This window comes from Pseudomyrmex gracilis, unplaced genomic scaffold (genome assembly GCF_002006095.1).
Source record: "Pseudomyrmex gracilis isolate BER0280 unplaced genomic scaffold, ASM200609v1 scaffold_68, whole genome shotgun sequence".
NCBI lineage: Eukaryota > Metazoa > Arthropoda > Insecta > Hymenoptera > Formicidae > Pseudomyrmex > Pseudomyrmex gracilis.
This window is the reverse complement of record NW_018020652.1, coordinates 24,898-44,817: the sequence shown is the minus strand read 5'-3', so window position 1 is coordinate 44,817 and position 19,920 is coordinate 24,898. Positions and strand designations below refer to the sequence as shown.

General features: G+C 38.2%; 4 protein-coding genes across 6 annotated transcripts; 2 read left to right on the top strand and 2 right to left on the bottom strand.

The window, feature by feature from the left end:
- Window positions 1-394: 394 nt before the first annotated feature.
- LOC109854505 (FAS-associated factor 2-A) lies at window positions 395-4,593 on the top strand. 2 transcript variants are annotated; one of them, XM_020427653.1, is made up of 8 exons: window positions 398-1,138; window positions 1,289-1,369; window positions 1,795-2,017; window positions 2,274-2,460; window positions 2,569-2,742; window positions 2,863-2,958; window positions 3,079-3,391; window positions 3,506-4,593. In XM_020427653.1, exons 1-8 carry the CDS (start codon window positions 1,076-1,078, stop codon window positions 3,668-3,670), a joined length of 1,302 nt encoding a protein of 433 aa, XP_020283242.1. In that variant the 5' UTR covers window positions 398-1,075; the 3' UTR covers window positions 3,671-4,593. The 2 variants fall into 2 exon arrangements, with proteins under 2 accessions (XP_020283243.1, XP_020283242.1); XM_020427654.1 differs by lacking the exon at window positions 2,863-2,958 and having other exon boundaries at window positions 395-1,138.
- A 1,471-nt stretch (window positions 4,594-6,064) lies between these two features.
- On the bottom strand, window positions 6,065-7,839 carry LOC109854497 (serine/threonine-protein kinase RIO3). Its single transcript, XM_020427632.1, has 4 exons — window positions 7,548-7,839; window positions 7,045-7,232; window positions 6,821-6,930; window positions 6,065-6,715 (listed from the first exon to the last, which is right to left on the bottom strand). The coding sequence occupies exons 1-4, from the start codon at window positions 7,646-7,648 to the stop codon at window positions 6,434-6,436; spliced, it is 681 nt and encodes a 226-aa protein (XP_020283221.1). The 5' UTR covers window positions 7,649-7,839; the 3' UTR covers window positions 6,065-6,433.
- A 1,849-nt stretch (window positions 7,840-9,688) lies between these two features.
- LOC109854499 (FMRFamide receptor-like) lies at window positions 9,689-13,297 on the bottom strand. 2 transcript variants are annotated; one of them, XM_020427634.1, is made up of 6 exons: window positions 12,924-13,297; window positions 12,466-12,766; window positions 11,588-11,696; window positions 10,545-11,488; window positions 10,337-10,459; window positions 9,689-10,024 (listed from the first exon to the last, which is right to left on the bottom strand). In XM_020427634.1, exons 4-6 carry the CDS (start codon window positions 11,451-11,453, stop codon window positions 9,962-9,964), a joined length of 1,095 nt encoding a protein of 364 aa, XP_020283223.1. In that variant the 5' UTR covers window positions 11,454-11,488; window positions 11,588-11,696; window positions 12,466-12,766; window positions 12,924-13,297; the 3' UTR covers window positions 9,689-9,961. The 2 variants fall into 2 exon arrangements, with proteins under 2 accessions (XP_020283223.1, XP_020283224.1); XM_020427635.1 differs by lacking the exons at window positions 12,466-12,766; window positions 12,924-13,297 and adding an exon at window positions 12,295-12,345.
- A 465-nt stretch (window positions 13,298-13,762) lies between these two features.
- On the top strand, window positions 13,763-19,832 carry LOC109854511 (kinesin-like protein Klp61F). The gene is made up of 15 exons (XM_020427668.1): window positions 13,763-13,969; window positions 14,174-14,315; window positions 14,559-14,708; window positions 14,913-15,073; window positions 15,170-15,319; window positions 15,419-15,655; window positions 15,834-16,209; window positions 16,830-17,101; window positions 17,248-17,387; window positions 17,484-17,602; window positions 17,719-18,093; window positions 18,236-18,484; window positions 18,611-18,790; window positions 19,021-19,243; window positions 19,393-19,832. The coding sequence occupies exons 1-15, from the start codon at window positions 13,905-13,907 to the stop codon at window positions 19,491-19,493; spliced, it is 2,940 nt and encodes a 979-aa protein (XP_020283257.1). The 5' UTR covers window positions 13,763-13,904; the 3' UTR covers window positions 19,494-19,832.
- Window positions 19,833-19,920: the final 88 nt, after the last annotated feature.

The window sequence follows — 19,920 nt, the reverse complement described above, 5'->3', positions numbered from 1 at the left end:
GTTTCCGCACAAACATCCTGCTCGTATGGCCTTATATATTTCTTGTTGCGATTAATTTGTTTTTTTTTTTATTGTCTAATTGTCTATTAGTTTAGTTAGCCATTTAATTAGTCTAATTGTCTAATTAGTTCGACAAACGTCCGGTCGTTGAAACCGCAGCTCCGCACTGTCTCTGACGTAAAAAAAGTTGCAACTCTCTCTCTCTCGAGGTGTTTAACATTTTTTTAAAAAATCGTCACGTGTCAACGTCCAGACCGGTCGATTGTTCCGCGGACGGAATCGACCAATCGGATCGATCGATCGTTCCGCGATTGACATTGATCAATCGGAAATGAACAAAACCCTATCTCCGGACGTCATCAGCACCCATCGCGCGGGGTCCCTTCGGACACACCTGCGCCCACCTGTGCGCGCTCCGTCCTCGAGTGTGTTTCCAAGACGCGTTAAAAACGCTTCTTAAACAGCGGAGACGCGAGAGACGCGCCCGCGCTACACACACACACACACACGCACACACACACACACACGTATGGGTACGCGCTTATCGGGTGGTAAAAGTAACGCGATTCGCCAATCGCGAAGAGACGAGACGTCGCTGTCATCGTAACGGTGTCCGCGTATGTACGTACGTACGTGCGTGCACTTGAGAGAGAAGCTTGAAACTTTTGTAAATTACATGGTGACTAATAATCATGACAGCGACAACATCGCGCGTTGTTGTAGCGAAGATATGAGGGAGGTCGCGTCGTGACGTTTCTTTTTCGCGAGACCTCGATCGCGTCGAGGAAGAGAGTGAGAGAGAGAGAGAGAGACGAAAGTGTGTGAGAGAGAGAGAGAGAGAGAGAAAGAGAGACGATCGCAAAATCCTTCGCAATTTTTCCCGCTTCGAGATATCCACACAAATGATCTACGCTATCTCGTCCTATAACCTACGCCGTGTGTGTGATTCCCGTGTCAGCTGATGGATTCGATGTAACAAAACGAAAGAGATCGAGACCGAGGCGCGGATCTTCGCGAGACACTTTGCGTTTCGACCGGGGGTCGGTCGAATAATTTTTTACACAAGAGCTTCGTCATGGCAGATCTCGCCCTGGGGGAACTGAGCGCCGATCAGACCGAGAAGGTGCTCCAGTTTCAGGTAAAGAAACCACACACACATATTTTTCCCTTCCTTCGCCCCCTTCCAACCCCTCCTCCACCCCCTCGCGAGGCACGTCCTCGTCGGGCCGACGACGTTCCTTCTACGACCGGCGACAATCCAAAGTAAAAAATTCGATTCGTTTCGCAGGATCTCACCGGTATCGAGGATCTGTCGGTGTGCAGAGACGTTCTGCAGAGGCACAACTGGAATCTGGAAGTTGCGGTTCAGGTGAAAAACTTCACTGCTGCACGCACACACGCGCTGACACCTTTCTCGATTTTTTGTTTTGTCGCAACAGTTTTTTTTTTTTTTTACGCACACGTCTGTGCGTTCCAATCTTTTCCTCGTTGTGACGACGTTTGTGTTTGATTCGCACTGTTTCTCACAGAATTAAAGGTCCAGTACAATGGTGTGGACCGCTTTGTCGGTTGCAACAGTTGTTGGAAAAAAAAAAACAACATTCCCGGAGATGTTGATTCTGTGAAAAACAGAGGAGCGGCGTCACAAAGTCACACTTGTCCAAAGTGGCTCCTATTTGTGGTAACATATTGCCGATAGGAGGAGGAATACCTCTTGCTCGCACGCACGCAGACCTCAAGTGAGATATTTGTTTAACTGGTGTACAAAAATTGCATTTTTGTGTCCTCGCGCAGGAACAATTGAACTTGTACGAGGGTCGACCATCCATGTACGCTCAGGATTCGCACGCCCGTCCGCCTCAGGTAGTGGACGACAGTTCGAGAATATATTTTAGTTACCCCGGGAGTTCAGGCGGAGGTGGCGGTATTCTGTCTTATATTTTTTCCATGTGTTACAACATAGTGAGCAGCATCTTGCAACTGTTGTTCGCAATATTTAGAAGAAACGTGAAACCTGGTGAGTAGCATGCACGTGTGTTCGGTAAAACTGTCCTTTTGCTCTTGTCCTCACGTCTTGGCCTTTCTTCGCAACCTACCTAAAAAGTTTGCGCTTGTTCTTACTTCGAGCGAAGTAACAACAATAAATGGCCGTTTGATGAAAAATTGAGAGAGTCCAATGTGTAGAAACTTGCAATACTATTCGTCACACACGCGCGCCCATGTTGGACGCTACTTGCTTTTTACTGATCAGATTACACAATAAATTTCCAAAGTGTCCTCCAACCCAGTGGAAGACGTAGTCAACTTTATTAGGTCTTATGAGGAGCGTTACGGCAACACGCATCCGGTATTCTACCAGGGCTCGTACAGCCAAGCTCTTTCGGATGCGAAACAGGAATTGAAGTTTCTTCTGGTTTACTTGCATAAAGATGAGACGCAGGAGGTGGATCAGTGGTGCAGGTAATATTAACTCGCGAACGAGTTTGTCACACGCGACAGTGTGTGACAGAAAAAAATCTCCAACTCTCTCACCGTGTGTGTGTTTTTTTTTTTTTATCTTTTCTTCAGGAGCACGTTGTGCGATCCAGAAATGACGCGGTACATAAACACGCACACACTGTTCTGGGCGTGTAACGTGAAGTCCGGAGAGGGCTACAAAGTCGCGGAAGCGCTCAAATCGGGCTCCTATCCCTTTCTGGCGCTCATTGTGCTCAAGGGAAACAGAATGACAATAGTAGGACGGTACGTAAGACCTAAGAAAAAAACAAAAAAACGTATCGCGTTCTCCGAGACTCGATGTCGCGCGCGCGTGCTCGATCGAAAGAAAAAAAAACGTTTTTATCTTTTCTTTTTTTTTTATAGATTAGAAGGTACACCCTCTGCGGCCGATTTAACGTCCCGTTTGCAAACGATCATAGAGCGTAATGAAATTAATTTAATTCAAGCACGTCGGGAGAGGTAAATGTGAGATGTGTAATGTATTTGTGCGTAAAACAAACAAACCAAGATTTCTGCGGTTTGATATGCGCAAAAAAATTCGGTTTTTTGCTCACTCGTCAGCGATTGAAATTTTCGCAGAGCGGAGCGAAGCGCGGCGCAGTCTCTACGTCAGCAGCAGGATCGCGCCTACGAGGAGTCGTTGCGCGCGGATCAGGAGAAGGATCGCAGGAGAGAGGAGGAGCGAAGAGCGCGCGAGGAAAAGGAGGCGCGGGAGAAGGAGGAATTGAACGCGCAGGAGCTCGAGATACAGCGTATACGACTCGAGAAAGAGCTGACCGTAAACAAAGTGCCTCTCGAGCCTGAACCGTCGCATCCAAACGCGTGTCATCTCCAGATCAAGTTCGGCGAGAGAACGATGAAGAGGAGATTTCTCATGACCGACACGGTCGAGGTCGGTGAACGCGCCAATTCAAAAGAAAAAAAAAAAAAAAACTATCACGTTTTTGAAATTTAACTCACGTGTAAAAAAAAAAAATTGAAAAATTGAAAACACCTACGTTTTCAGGACGTTTATCACTGGATATTCAGCCAGCCGGACTCGCCGGCGAGTTTCGAAATAACAACGAGTTTTCCGAGAAGAATCCTCTACCCATGCAGAGACATCGTGACCCTGTCGGCTGCCGGCTTAACTCACCGAGAGGTTCTTCACGTTAACGATCTTGACGACTAAATTCAAGTTTTTGCGCTTCGAGACACTCTCGTCGAGAGTTCGGTGTCATTCCACGAGAATATGAGAAAAACAAAAACAAAAAAAAAAAACACCAGGAAACAACAACATTTTTTTGAGGAGACACGCTTGTGGAAAAATTAAATAAACGCGAACGCGCGCGAGCGAGCGAAACACACGCAAAAGAAAACATGAATACAACACACGTACATAATAATATATATTTGATACATTCTAGTACTTTATGTGAGATATGATTCTTACTGCGGAAGGAGAGGTATAAGATATAACGGTACGAAATATACCAAAAAAACAAAAAAAAAACAAAAACAAAAAAAAACGATAGGAATCAAACAAGAGAGAAAACAAATCTGTCGCGGACGGACACGTTGGCGCGTCCGCGAATTTTTGCAATTTTTGTCCGTCGCGTTTTACCCGAAGAAATTTTCGTGGACACGCGCGTTGAAAAAAACCTGATCTCAGAATTTCTCTCGCGTCGCGCGTCAAAGTTTTTGCTCCGCCGAAAACGAGTCCTTGGTTTTGCGCTTTGCGTTATCTTATCTCTGCGTGCATGTTGCGCATCTCAATTCGAATGGGAAGTGAACCGAACCGTTGTTGTTGACTTTGTGTGCGCGTCTTCGCGTTCGGTCGAACGAAACGAAATAAAATTGAAAATTATTAACGCAAAAAAGACGACGAGCGCGAAGATTCGTTTTTTTTTATTCGCGGAGCGAAAGCAAAAAAACCGCGCTTGAAATTTTTATCTCCGCGCCCAGTTTGCGATTCGCGAATGTCACTTCGAAAATCCAAAATTTTCGGACGCGAACGTAACGAGATTCCGAGACCTAGAGACGCGAATATTCGGCGCGTTGAAAAAAGCGATCTGTGAAAATCGCTTTTCTTCACAATAAAAAAAAAAAAAAAAGCGACAAAAATTGCATGTCGATCGGTGTGTCACTCTGACTGAAATTACAACCCGGGTAAAAATCCGCGGCGAGCGGTGCCGCGACGCTGCATTCATTGAAAACAAAACAAAAAAAAAACAAAAAAACTGCATTTCACAAATAGTAAAACAAAAACAAACAAAAAAAACACAGATGTGATAGAAATACTTATTTAATAATTATAAAAGAGACTTTTCTTGTGTAATATGGAGCGGTAAAAGAATTTAAAGTTCTTTCCTTCTTTTTTGTTTGTTTTTTTTTTTTTTATACCTTTCGACGAAGAGGTATCTTGATATTCGAAAATAAATAAAAATTTATAATTTACACGTATACGTTGCGGGCCGATTTTCACGCTTGGACAAGTCTTGCGAGACGACCGAGCACGTTTGCTTAAAAAAAACAAAAAACCAAAAAAAAAAAATTTGTTTCTTTTTTTCCACAAATCATTTTCGTTTCTTCTTCTTTCCCCGCCCGCGGCATGTTACATACGCTAAATTTATCTAATAAAAAAAAAAACTAAATAAAGAGCAATCAGATCGTTTCGCAATTCTTCTGGATTCTCGTGTGCGCGCGCGCATGTACGTCGATGTAAAAATTTTGTCAAAGACGTGTTCCCTCCTTTTTTGTCCAGCGTCGATTTTTGACCCACGCGCGCACGTTCGACTGATAAAAAAAAAGTTTTTATCGATCATTCGGCAAAAAAAAAAAAAAAAAAACGCGATGCAAGAAAACAAATGATGTGGAATTTTTTTATCGCTGTGGAACACAGATCGCGCGTTCGATCGAGCTTCGTTTCTTACGCAATTCTGCGCAATCGTTCCCTGTTTGTTGAGTTCTTTTTTCTTATTATTATTATTATCATTATTTTTTTTTAATGCCTATAAATGTGTACAAAGGAGAATAATATATTTCAGTTCTCTCTCGTAAGTCTTTTTTCTTTTTGTTGTAAGATTTATTGTTTCTTTACGGGGGGGAGGGGGGGAGAGGAATCGTATCTTACGCAATAATCGTGCAAGTTTCGTTCGTGTAAATAAATTTCTTCTTTTTTTTTTGTTTGTTCTTTTATATTGATGCGTCACGCGCGCATTACTCATTACGCGTTCGCACACAAAGGTGCATTAATGACTCGCGCCGCCTTTGTGTCGTTGCTTTCCTCCGGCCTGGTGTAAAACGGACACACCCCAATCCCTTCAATCATATATTTACAATAAAAAAAAAAAAAATTCTCTTTCCTCAGTTATCGCATATGCAATTTTCCAGGTTCAATTGTTTTTTGTTTTTACACACAAAGAACAAAAAAATCAATTGCGCGCTACATCATGTGAAACTGTCAGATTTTAATTAATTAATGCACCCTGGTGAGTGCAATTGAATTATGTAAATATATTCGAAGAGATCGTCAAAATACGACGTTACATTCTGTCATAAAAACTGTTTTTCTTTTTTTTCTCTCTCTCTCTCTCTCTCTCTCGGTATCCTGAGACGTCAGACTCAGTTGAGCTTGAAAACGGCAGGTTGTCTCGTTTTGAACAGGAGTCTGTGCGCGACGCGCACTCGTTCAATCCGGTGCTTTGTCACGCGAGCGTCAGAATCAGTTGTGATTCGAAGATCGAGGAATTTTGATTATTAAATCGTCGATCTGGCGCTCTCGTCCCGGCGTCGAGGCGCGAGAAGCACCACCACCACCGCCATCACCACAAGCGCGCGCCGCGGTAACTCAAGATACCGATACGCGCAACATGGAATTAAATGACAACGAAGATTTGAGATTTGACATAGGAAGAGCTGCAAGAGAGAAACGAACTTTCGTATATATTGTCTTCTATTTCGGATGGGTTTGCGTCTTGGATTTGGGCGAGATCTTGGCCCTCTCCTTGGAACACTGGGCGCGGCTGTAAGCGCGCAGGGTGTTGAACACTTTGTTGTTTAGTTTAACGTCAAATTTGCCGGTGTCGCCCGTGCGAATGCCAGGCGGGAATTGCAACACCCGACAGGCGTTTATTCTGGAAGACATCAACATATCGTGCTTCGTTATTATTTGCGAATCTTTTCCCATCTTCTTGTAACCGCAGCGCGGAATCGAAGCGTATTCCCTCTCTATGCTCTGCAAAACAAATATACGCAGCGTGTTTTTTAACAAGAGCGCGAGATTCTACGGTGTATCACACATACACACACACTTTCAAGCGCCAACGCGCGCGATATTCACCACGAAACGATCGAAATCTCTGTTGACATCGTCAACAGCATTGGGATCTACACTATCCTCGTCCTTAGTCTCTTGGGAAGAGTTCCTGTAATTACTGTACGAGATATTCACTGAAACACACATGGAGAACAGATGGTTTTAGATAAACGTGATTCTTTACGGGGAACAAAAAAAAAAACAAACAAACAAACAAAAATACTCTCGCGACCTTTGTGCATCGTCACCTTTCGCATCGCGATTGAACTTGTCTTCCGTGCGCTTCAGCATCGCGTTGTACTCGTGATTGAATTGGGACTGCAGCAGGTACGCGATGACCTCGTCGTTGCCGGTGTCACTCGCGTCGTACGTCTCTCCCGCGTCGATCTCCGATTTGTCCACGTTGTCCCCGTCGTCGAATTGCTTTCGCAATTCCCTGAAACAACATTCAAACCCTTGAACCTTCAGAGAAATTGCAGAGAGAGAGAGAGCAAACAAAATTGAAATCGAAATCAAGTTTCAATTCGAAATTCAATCGTCCTCAAGGTGACATAAAAAAAAATTAGGTATAACGCAACGTTACGCAATTGTTGTTGTTTCTATCGTAAATATCGCGTTACTCACGGTGTTCTCGCTGATAACGCGCGAGCTGCGCGAAGAAGACGTGAAACTTCGCAAGATCCGAATTGTTCGATTAAAAAAAAAAAAAAAAAAAAAAGTGAACTGTCGCGTGACAAGCAACAAAATTTACCTTTCCTGCATACTGACAGCCAGTTGTTCCGTCGTGATGTCCAGAAGATTCGCGGGATTTTCCAGAGGTTGTATCTTGGCCCACACTTTCGGAGTTGCCATTGTGTTTTTTTTTGGTTTTTTTGTAATTAAATTATATATGTTACAAGAACGAAACGACGACTAAGATTGCACGATACACAAATTACGAAAGTGGAACGAGAGACAAGTGTGTTCTCGGATTGCTCGATCCGAAAACCGTCGTCGTTGTTTTATATATGTGTTGTCAGAGATTACACACAATCACACACACCGTGTGTAAACACAGACCGTTGAGAGAAAGATCTGAGAACGCATCGCGTGTGCTCGCATCTTGCGAGTTCGCGCCTTCACGAGCGCCGCGCTGTCCACGTTTCGCGCGCGCGAACCAATCGCTGAACGGCGGCAACCAATCAGAATTGGCGAGAATAGATTTCGGATGTACAGAGGAGTGCACCGTATCGTTCCGCTCTAAAGAGCCGTCTACAATAGAGAGTTGTAGGCCGTAATAGTAAGAAATTGACCAATCACAATCGATTATTCTTCTGTACTTCGTCTGTGATTGGTCAATTTCTTACTATTACGGCCTACAACTTTCCATTGTAGACGGCTCTTAAGGCCTGTTCTACAATATACAGTCAATATCAGTCGTAAGAAATTGACCAATCACAAACAAAGTACAGAAGAATAATTGATTGTGATTTGTCAATTTCTTACTGTTACGGCCTACAACTCTCCATTGTAGACGGCTCTTAAGGCCTGTTCTACAATAAACAGTCAATATACAGTCGTAAGAAATTGACCAATCACAAACTACTTACAGAAGAATAATCGACTGTGATTGATCAATTTCTTACGACTTACAGCTTACGACTGTATTGTAGAAAAGGCCTAAGGGAAGTTTTTCTCTGAAATTTCTCTTCTGGCTGCTTCCACCACCGCGCGCCATAATCTTTTGATTTCCGCCAGCGACCCGAGATTGAAGGAAAACGGCGCGCGGTAGTAGGGACAGCCGGAAAAGAAATTTCCGAGAGAAATATTTCTCCTGGAGCCGAACGATATGACGCACTCTTCTGTACTCCGTTGTCATATTGGGTGCGTTCAGACAACTCAACAGGTTGCACAACGGTTGAGAGATAATCACTTCTGATTGGATCGTACTTTTGGAACCGCCGCAGATTTTGAAGAATAGTCCTATCACAAGTGACGATCTCTCTCAACCGTCGAGTTGTCCGAACGCATCCATTGCGTTTCCACTGGCCGCGTTTTCGTCGGACCAATTGCCGAGTCGTTCCCCTTGCTCGCTCATTGGTCAATTTGTTTAATTGCTCTATCGCCAAGACAATTTAAATATACGCACGCAGAAATGAAATTGTGTAGAAAAATTTTGAGAAATAAAATTTATACAAATTTTTTGAGACGTTTAGTTTTCACTATGTATTAAACTATTATGTTTGTTTGGTTTCAATAAAGCAAATATCAGACAGACACTTTGTTTTATTTTCTCTCTTTCCTATCTTAATTATTTGTTGATTTGACACAAAAACATTTTCGCGACAACAACAAATGCGCTATTTGTAACATGTTTCATCTTAATCATCGGTTTGTTGTTACATTAATTTCGATTTAATGCGTTTATATATAATCAGTTGATAAGCTTCTTTGTTTTTTTTTTTTTTTTTTTTTTAACTTATTATAACGTGAGTTTTATTAATGCGTCAACAATAACTGGTACTGTTAATATCAATACACCACGCAGACATAATATGTTCATTATACGTCTAACGGACATCTAAAACTTTATGTGACGTCTAATGAACAATCTAAGATCAGAGGATTTTTTTTAATAGAATGTTGTTCTGTGTGGTAGCAATTATCTTAATTGATATAAACATATATATATATAACATAGCTATCTCAATTTTCTTATTAACCCTTTCATTGCTGAGCTCGAATATATTCGAGCGCGAAGCAAAGCGCAACTTTAAATATTTAATCTCATGACAAGTAAAGACAATAATTATTACTTAATAAAATACTTAATGAGACATTTAGAAAATTTAATTTTTAAAAATACTTTAACAGAGAGACAAGCTGTATATATTTAATATCTCGTTAAGTCAGCAATGAAAGGATTGAAATTAACATCAAACACGATATGTAACTACATAACGAAGCTTAGAATTAAAATATAAGAATTAAAAATGACCGTATTCTCATCTTACTTTTAAACTGCTTCGAGACATATATATGCTGCTCACTCTTACCGTCTTTAGAAAAATGTTACTTTATGTTGTCATCACCGAGGTGAAAAAACTATTGCCGCGCAATTTCGCGGCAATAGTCGCAATATAGAATTTTAATCCGAAGTTATTCTTCCGAGATGCCTAAGTAATATTAAATGCATTGTTTTTGACAAAACATCCCACTTCTGCTTCGCACGTTGTTCCGAACTTTCCTCTGAAATTAAATTTGTATGCTTAATGAAAGATATATTGATTCTCTCTAAAGTATATTTTATAAAAAACTTAAGTTTTCATTAATTTATTTACAAAACTTGTATTAGATGTATAGTATTAATTTTCATTAAATAATTAACTACTTACGACATTGTCGTTAATGATTGTTTATATGCTCATAACACTTTCGAAGTTGATTTATACTCTTCTTAAATACGCCAACTAATTCGTCACGAAAATTCTTCCCGCTCACACAGTAAAGCAAGAAATTTATACCGAAATTTATTAAATATATATGGTTCGCTATAATTACCCAGAAAGAGATCTGTTTCCACATTATAATTTCTCTGATGAAAGCCAAAGATACGATTGCATTATTCTCATTATCAATTTTCATTTTTAAGTCTCGTAGATGATCATCAGTAGCCTTAAACCCCTGTATATAGTATTATAAATATACAAACAATAAATATATCAATATGTGTAAATACTTTAGTAATTTATAAATCATTAACACGTACGTAAACAGAAAAAAGGATTATTCTCATAATGCAAATGGGCATATTGAAGCACATAAACGCACATGGAAGAAGAAATATTTTAGTCGATTGTAACATCCAGTTCTGATAAATCCGATCTTCATTAGAAGTGATGGGATTTGCAGTCATATTTCTTCGATTACGATAACTTTTGTAAATGTTGTATGTTATCAGAATATTCAGGATAATTATCACAATCAGCGGTATGATAATTATTATAGCAACTTGACAGATCCTATAAATTGCTAAGTCGGATTTTAAGTACAAGAAAGTCAGAAGAAATTCGGGAATGTTTAGAAGAATCGTTAATATCGTTAATATGATTATCATAATCTTTGCACGAGCGACAGTACAAAACGAATTACGACGAAGCGGCCACTTAATTACGATGTATCGCTCGACAGTGAAAACTATCACGAGCCACGCACTCAAACAAGAACAAAAATTCAATAAAAAGAAAGGGAACTTGTCAAAAAACAAATTATCATAGTGCTTTGATCTATAATACTGTCGGGCTAATAATGTTCCTAAGTAACAATTATCGCTTATCGCTAGCACGCCCAGGTAAACGCTCGGTGAAGAGTAACGTAACTTCGTCCCGAACAACACGCACATCGATAGACAGTTGCCTAGCAGGCTCAACAAAACAATCAATATGTAATACGGAAAACACTTTTCTCTGAGAGCATCTATTTGATACTGTCTTGAGATGTCATTTCTCTCTTGATACAATTGAACAAACTTTCCAAAACACTTTTTTTTGGTGTACTTTGAAATATTGACTTCGACTTGCCTCGATATAATTTCAACAAACATAATCGTTTCATTTCCAGTTAAATTGTACAATACTTGTTCACAATCAACACTGTTTAGTAGTGTTGTGTTACTCATTTTTCGTTATTTTGTAATTGTTTGTCAAAAGTCATCTGAAAAACAAACAACTAACTTGCTTTATGCACAAAGTCCTGAAAAAACATCATAATTGATGTTTCATAAAATAATTAATGTACACTTGCGAGACGTACAGACACACACTATACTTTCTTTTAGATCGTTTTCTTCAGATTTTATCCACGTTTTTGTGAAACATTGACGAAAGTTCCTTTTAACACACCCCTACTGTGTTATTTTATTCTTCAAACAGAAAACGATAATGCATGATATTAAGTGATTTAATACTAAAAACTAGTTCGATTTTTTAATTTTTGTTACACTTGACTTTCAAACACTAGCATGTGATAATTTCAACCTGCATATTCGAATGCTCAACTATTTCTGCTGCTAAATGCGCGACACAGCCGTTTCTTATACAATCCCGATGCATCAATTAATTTAGCTAACGATGTTTTTAATAATCAATTTATATGCTCCTCTAGTTTTTAAGTTATTATACCATTACTTTTATTAATGTGTCAACAACTGATACTGTCAATACACCTACACAAATGTAACATACATTCATTACGCATCTATTGGACATCTAAAATTCTATGTGACGTCTAATGAACATCTAAGATCAAAGATTTTTATAGACTGTTGTTCCGTGTAGTAGCAATTACTTTAAGTGATAAATATGTATCTAACCGCTATTATTTTTCTTTTCAATCCTTTCATTGCCGAGCTCGAATATATTCGAACGCGATGTGAAGCAATTGTTAAAAATAATTAATAATTAAGGAATTGTTTAATGATAATAAAATATTTAAAAAGGCAATTTTTAAAAGTACTTTACCAAAATTACAGGCTGTATATATTTTGGTATCTCAGTAAGTCAGCGGTAAAAGGATTAAAACAACATCAAACACGAAATATGTAACTATGTAATAGAACCTAGTATTAAAATAGATATGCTCGTATTTTCATATCACTTCTAAACTATTTTGAGACTTAAACACGCTCTCACTTTTATCGAGAAAAATATTATTTTACGTTGCCACTGATGTCATCGCCGTAGTGAAAAAGCTGTTGCCACATTTGCGTTTGTTACGTTGTTTGGCGACGGAGAAGATAGGAAAAGTTGCGGGGGGCTGACCATACTTTGTTCTGTATACATACGCAGTAATAATCCATCGAGAAAAAAAACATCTATCTTATATTTCTTTTTTAATCCGAAGTTATTCTTCCGAGATGCCGAAATAATATTAAATGTATTGTTTTCACGAAAACATCCCACTCTTGCTTCGCACATTATTACGAACTTTTCTCTGAAATTAAAATTGTATGCTTATTAAAAGATATATCTCGATTTATATTCTCTCTCTAAATTTTATTTTATAAAAAACTTTAAGTTGCCGCTAATTTATTTGCAAAACTTGTATTAGATGTATAGTATTAATTTTCATTAAATAATTAACTACTTACGACATTGTTTTTACATATGCATAAAGTACTATTTGATATATGCGTAAAAATCGAGAAGTCGAATTGTACTCTTCGTAATTATGCCACCTAGTTCCTCGCGAAAATTCTTATTGCTTACATAGTAAAGCAGGAATTTTATACAAAAATGTATAAAATATATATATTTGGCCACAATTGTCACAAACTCGAAACTGTAGAACCAGCACTCGCGCGAGCAACAATAACGTAAATGTTTCTTGAAAATGCTATGCTCCAATTTCAAAAGTGTCTAAAAACCAAAAGTCGTTCCAAACTCCTTCAACAACTATTGTGCTCGCGCGCGCGCAGAGTGTGATTTTTTTAAAATGTAATGTCAGCTTCGGAAAGAAAAGGTGTTTGAACTTTTGACAGGACGTGTCGCGGCAAAGTCAATCGAACGACGCATCGCGGCGCTTGAAAGTAGTCGCAGTGCGGACTCGAACCGTCTTCGAACGTCGAACTTCGTAGTTTCCGATTTCCGCATCCATTCTCGCGGATGCGTGGCGCTGTGGAAGCGGAAATCGGAAGCGTTGCGGGAAACTACAACGAGGTGGCCGCTCTGGTAGTCACGTGTAGTTTCCGGAAAATGTCATTCCGCGCGTGAAAAAATTTTAGCCGCAACCATTAAGGTCGCGAACGATTCGACCAATTACATTACCGGTATCGTCTCACATTCGAGCTGGAATGCCGGCCCGCGATTGGTCGATTTGCTTTGACGACGTTGCGACGTTACGTCTAAACTTTTGCCACGTGCAGAAACGCGTCCCTCTGGCGTCAAGTGCGCAAAACGCTTCAATTCGAATTCTTCAACGGATGTTTTATCCAACTTCTGACGCTTTGCGTGTTAAACCAATGTAAACTGCGCGGAGGGAACGCTAGAAAAATCCGTTGTCCAACGTGAAGATTTTTAACGTAAATTAAAAAAAAATTACAACACGATTCCGCGCGCGAGTATTTTACAAAATGAGTGACACACGTAATTTTAAGAAGGATAAGAATCAGCATATACAAGTTTTTGTGCGCGTCAGGTGAGCGAGTTGATACAACGCTTGTAAAAAAAAAAAAAGAAAAAAAAATCTGTGTGTACATCCTCGCAGAAACATTAAAAATTTTGCTAACAATATTACAAGCGATCGTTTTATAATTTTCTCGCCGATTAAATCTCTTGAGTTTGTGTAGAATCTAGATTTGTTTTTATTTACATTCCTCAATGCTGTTTATCTTTTTAACAGGCCGATAAACAACATCGAAAAGATCGGGAAATCGTGTTCGGTATTGGAGATACCATCCAGTAAGGAAATATTGGTACATGAAAAAGGTACTCATTCAAAAAAATTTACCTTTGACAAAACATTTGGACCTTCCTCAAAACAGGTACATATAAATGTATATTTTGTTTTATTAAAAAAAAGAAACAATCATTTTTCTCTCGCTCTGTCTCTCTGTCTGTTCTCTCTTTTTTTTTCTCTTTTATGAAATATTTAAAGATTAGGCAAGCTATTCATTCACACAAATTTATCTTTGACAAAACATTTGGACCTTCTTCAAAACAGGTATATATTAGCAATTTTTGTTTGTATCTTCTTTAAATATTTTATACAACAATCTGTTTTACAGATTGATGTTTACAATGCGGTTGTTAGTCCATTGCTTGAGGAAGTATTGGCTGGTTATAATTGTACAGTTTTTGCTTACGGCCAAACTGGAACCGGAAAAACATTTACCATGGAGGGTGTTAACAATGATCCAACATTACATTGGCAAAGTGTAAGTATGTCATATTTTGTGAAATAAATCTTGCTGTTTAGAAGTAACATGTAAAATTTCTTGAATATTTTTGTGCAATATATTTGTCACATGTAAGTATTCAAGAAATCCTATAATATACAGAGAAAATAGTATTGTGTATAATATATATATATACACATATATATATTATAGTAATAACAAAAGGATAAATGTATAATGTAGGATTCATCAGCTGGAATTATACCTCGTGCGTTCAGTCACTTGTTTGATGAATTACGTACGTTGGAAGTGGAAGAATACACAGTACGAGTTAGCTTTCTTGAATTATATAACGAAGAATTGTTTGACTTGCTGTCATCTAATCATGATACATCTAAACTAAGGTAATGTCACACGTAAATGTGTATATACTACAACTTTTCTACAATACTAAAACCTCATAACGAGATATGTATGTTGACAATGTGAGTCTTTTACAGACTATATGAGGATGCCAGTAGAAAAGGTTCGGTAATTATTCACGGATTAGAGGAGATCACTGTGCACAACAAAAATGAGGTTTACAAAATTTTGGAGAAAGGATCGGAAAAGAGACAAACAGCTGCAACTTTGATGAACGCTCACTCGAGGTTGTTGTCTCACAATTTATCTCATTTTGTTTGTTTTCTTCTGAGTACGTTGTCGTTTTATGTTTAAATCAATTTCTTTTCTGCGCGTTATATTTTCAGCCGTTCTCACACAGTGTTTTCAATTACCATTCATATAAAAGAAAATAATGTGGACGGAGAAGAACTTTTGAAAACCGGAAAGTTAAATCTAGTGGATTTAGCTGGAAGTGAAAACATTGGGAGATCCGGCGCGGTTGACAAGAGAGCCAAGGAAGCGGGAAGTATCAACCAATCTCTATTAACTCTTGGCAGAGTTATAACAGCGCTCGTTGAAAGAGCTCCTCACGTGCCTTATCGGTAATATATGAGAGATCCAGCGTTCATTGAAGTGTAGGGTCCAAGAGTCGCGCTAAAAATGCCGTGTCTTTATTTCTCATTAAATATGAGAGAAAATGACGCATTTGTAGCGCGATTCTTACTCTACTCAACAATCTTACAACTGGCTTGTCAACTAACTTTTGCAACATTTTGACAGAGAATCAAAATTAACGAGACTCCTGCAAGATTCGTTAGGCGGGCGCACGAAAACTTCAATTATTGCAACGGTGTCTCCGGCTAGCACGAATTACGAAGAAACACTGTCAACGTTAGATTATGCTCATCGTGCCAAAAACATCACAAATCGTCCCGAAATCAATCAGAAACTATCTAAGAAGGCACTGCTTAAAGAATACACCGAAGAGATTGAAAGACTCAGGAGAGACCTGTTGGCTGCGCACGAACGAAATGGCGTGTATTTAGCACACGAAAATTACAACGAGATGACGACATTAATTGAAAATCAGACCAAGGAGATTGGAGAAAAAATCAATCACATTAAAGTGCTTCAGGAAACAATGGAAACTAAGGAGGTGGGGTATAATTATTTGTTTAATTTATATATATTTATATATATTTATATATATTTATATATATATTTATATATATATTATATATATATTATATATATATTATATACAGGGTGTCCCAGAATTGCCGTACAATCTCTCGTAGGCAGGTAGAAGGAGTAAAACTGAGTCGAAAAGTCCTGAACCATTTTTTTCTATTATTTATAATAAAGGAGTAATTATTGAGTAAATCAGGCCAATCAGCGCAGACCTTTAGCCAGACGCACGTCAGTGGGCCGCGCGCCTCGTGTGTGTGAGCGCTCACTGACGTGCGTATGGCTAAAGGTCTGCGCTGATTGGCCTGATTTACTCAATAATTACTCCTTTATTATAAATAATAGAAAAAAATGATCCAGGACTTTTCGACTCAGTTTTACTTCTTCTACCTGCCTACGAGAGATTGTACGGCAATTCTGGGACACCCTGTATATATATTATATTATTATATTATATATATATATATATATAATATATTATATATTATATATATAATATATTTATATATATTTATATATATTTATATATATTTGCAAAACAGAGCACAAGTGTGTAATGTAATATTCGTTTTTTTTTTATCTTTTCAGCAAATATTCTCTGATTTACAAGCGCAACATACCGAGCAAACCAATCAGTTGCACGAGACCAAGGAGAAATTGGAAACTACCGCACACGCGTTGAAGTCAACTACCGAATTATTGGAAAAAATAGAACGTGAAAAAGAAGAACAAAGTTACTTGGTGGAGAAACATGTTCTCACAGAGAAACAGCTTTTGTCACAAGCGCAAACACTTTTGAGTATCGCCGATGTGGCGACGACTGACGTGAACAAGCTTCACGATAAAATTTCTCACAAGAGGTACGCGTAGAGATTTATATATATATTTGTTTTTTTTCATTCTTATTTTTCTTTCAATCATTTTACACAAATTATTTGAATGTGCGCGCGCGCGTGTGTGTGTGTGTCACTTATTATCTTTAAATTTATTTAACGTATCTCTACAGACAATTGGAACAAGAAAACGAACATCTGAGTCATCAATTTCGAGTCAATGTTGCCCAGCAATTTGAAAAGATGGAAACTAACGTTACGGAATACACGCAGATGCAATTGCAGTCTCTTGCTAGTATAAAACATGACATCGGTAAAAAAAAAAAAACACAAAAATTTTGTTTATAACGGATTTTCATATGTTTATATATTATTTATACGCCGATTATATACTTTGTCACTTTTGCAGGCGCGTACGTAACTTCGTCCAAAAACGAAATAGATTCGATGATCGGTTTTGTGGTGGACAACATCGTTAAGAGAGGAAAATCAGCGATAGATGAATTCAAAAACAATTTACATAACTCGGTATGTTTATATATTTTGTTAGAATAAAAAAAAAAAAAAATTACCGGAGTGTGTATCGTAACGATTCAAGTAAAACAGTACGTGTACGTGGCAAGAGTGTTTTTTTTGGTTTTTAGCACGAACAGCACCGAGAGAACTTGAACACCGAGATGGAACATTTTACCAATGTGATTGACGACGAACGCAAATTTTTAAATGACACAGTGCTGAATCAGAAATCTGAGATAAATAACGCGATCGAAGCTAATAATTCGAAAATTATCGACAATTTGCATCGTTTAAACGATGACATATGTCGGAAGTTCGATAAGTTGCTGGCTCGAATGAACGAATCAATCGCACAGCTCACGGATCACAGATTGCGAGAACGTGATAATTTGTACAAAAGTATAACGGAGATAAAAGAAAACATTGAAGCTGAGTCCGAAAAGGATGCCAAAATTATGGAAGAAAAAGAAGAGCTCGAAGGAAAGCTTCAAACTTTCACAAATGTAATTAATTAATAAATACATTTTGCCATTCCGATATTTTTTTTTTTTTTTTTTTTTTTTTTTTTGCACTAAATTTTACACTTGATCGTTTTTTTTTTTAACACTCACATGTACAAGGCACGTGTCTCTTTTTGTTTTGTAGGCGTTCGAAGACGTGCGAACACAATACGAAGACATGCGACTGCAATTTAACAAGTTTAATGAAAACGTGAACAACAATTATTCCGCGAAGCGCGCAACCGTGAGCCGTGTCAACGAATTGTGCGACAGTGTGACCAAAAACAGCGGCGACAATTACGACAAAGCTGTTGAGAGAAATGAGACGTTACGAGATGAGATGCGGAACGATATCGGCCGACTCAGAAGTGATGTTCAATCTGGCATGAAAGAGGTAAAAAGAGTTTCTTCAGAGTTTTATTTGGTTTTTTGAGGAATTTACATCGACGCAACAAAAAACAAAAAGCAAAAATGACACGATAAAGAAATTTACGTAATTTGATTTTTCTTTTCATTTCAGAATTGGACTTTGGCAGAACAGATAGCGATAAACAGCCGTGAGCTGATCGACAATCTTCAAACCAATATAAATAATCGTTGCGAGGTGTTAACGAAGAACAAACAGTACGTCGAGGATAACACGCAACAAAGGGGACAGAAGCTCGAACAATACGATCATTTGTGCGTTCAATCTCTCAAAGTAAGTTTGTCTCATCAAAACTATTTGTTTTTACACATTGAACGCGTATTCGTGGACAAGAAAAAAACCTGATTTGGTTTTCTGATGAAGCGTGGTCCATCAGCTTTGCGAAAGAAGAAATTAATTTTTCGCGCGTTTGATGTCCGCACAAAAAAAACAAAATTTATACAAAAATAATCAAAGACTCATCTTTTTGTTGATCTACACAATTGTGTGTTTGTTTCGAATAGAATATAAGCAACATAATAGTGGAAGGAAGTAATAAGCACAACAAGCAATTGGAAGATCTGAGTAAAACAAATCTGCAACTGTCCACGGACTTGGGCGATAAGATCGACGGTGAACGCGAACACACGCTGGATTGGAACGATCAGACGCTTGCGCAAATGGTTGCGATACAAAACAAAATTGGAAAATTCTTTAACGAAGATCTACGTCGTGACACTCCAACAGGTTAATTGTTTTGAAATTGACCTATCGGGTATTCATTGAATTACGAAACAGTCATGTTTCTTGATATTAGAGAAAAACGAAGGAATGTCACTTTTGCCTAATGTTATTGTAAAGCGGCTTGTTAAATTAAATGCTCGTTTGTGTTTCAGGATTGACACCTGCGAGAAAAGAATATCACTATCCGAGAAAACTTGTTACAACTTCGCCACACGAACGAATTATCCAGAGGTTCCGAGAATTGAGAAATTAACCACGTAGTAATTTTATACGGACATCAATTTAACACATATTCGAAATATAGCAACGTTCTGAAAAACATATACACAAGTCGTGTGAAACCTTTTTAAAAACGGAGGATTTGCTTAAAACATATATTGTGCGTTTACAAAAAAAAAAAAAAAAACAAACAGCGTTGGTCGGTGTGATAACGCGTCAAAAAAAAAAACAAAAAAAAAAAAAAACACTGCCCGGACATATTTTTTAATCTTATAACTGTTTGCAATTTACACTAGTGGTAGAAATTACAAATTAAATATGTATATAACCGATGAATGTGTATAATCTTTTTTTTTTTTTAAATATACAAATTTTCTTAAAAAGACGTGCTTGTCAACGGATATTGATAAAATTTTGAGAGCAAGAGCTACCCTCCCTCTGTCCGTAAATCCTTCGAGAGG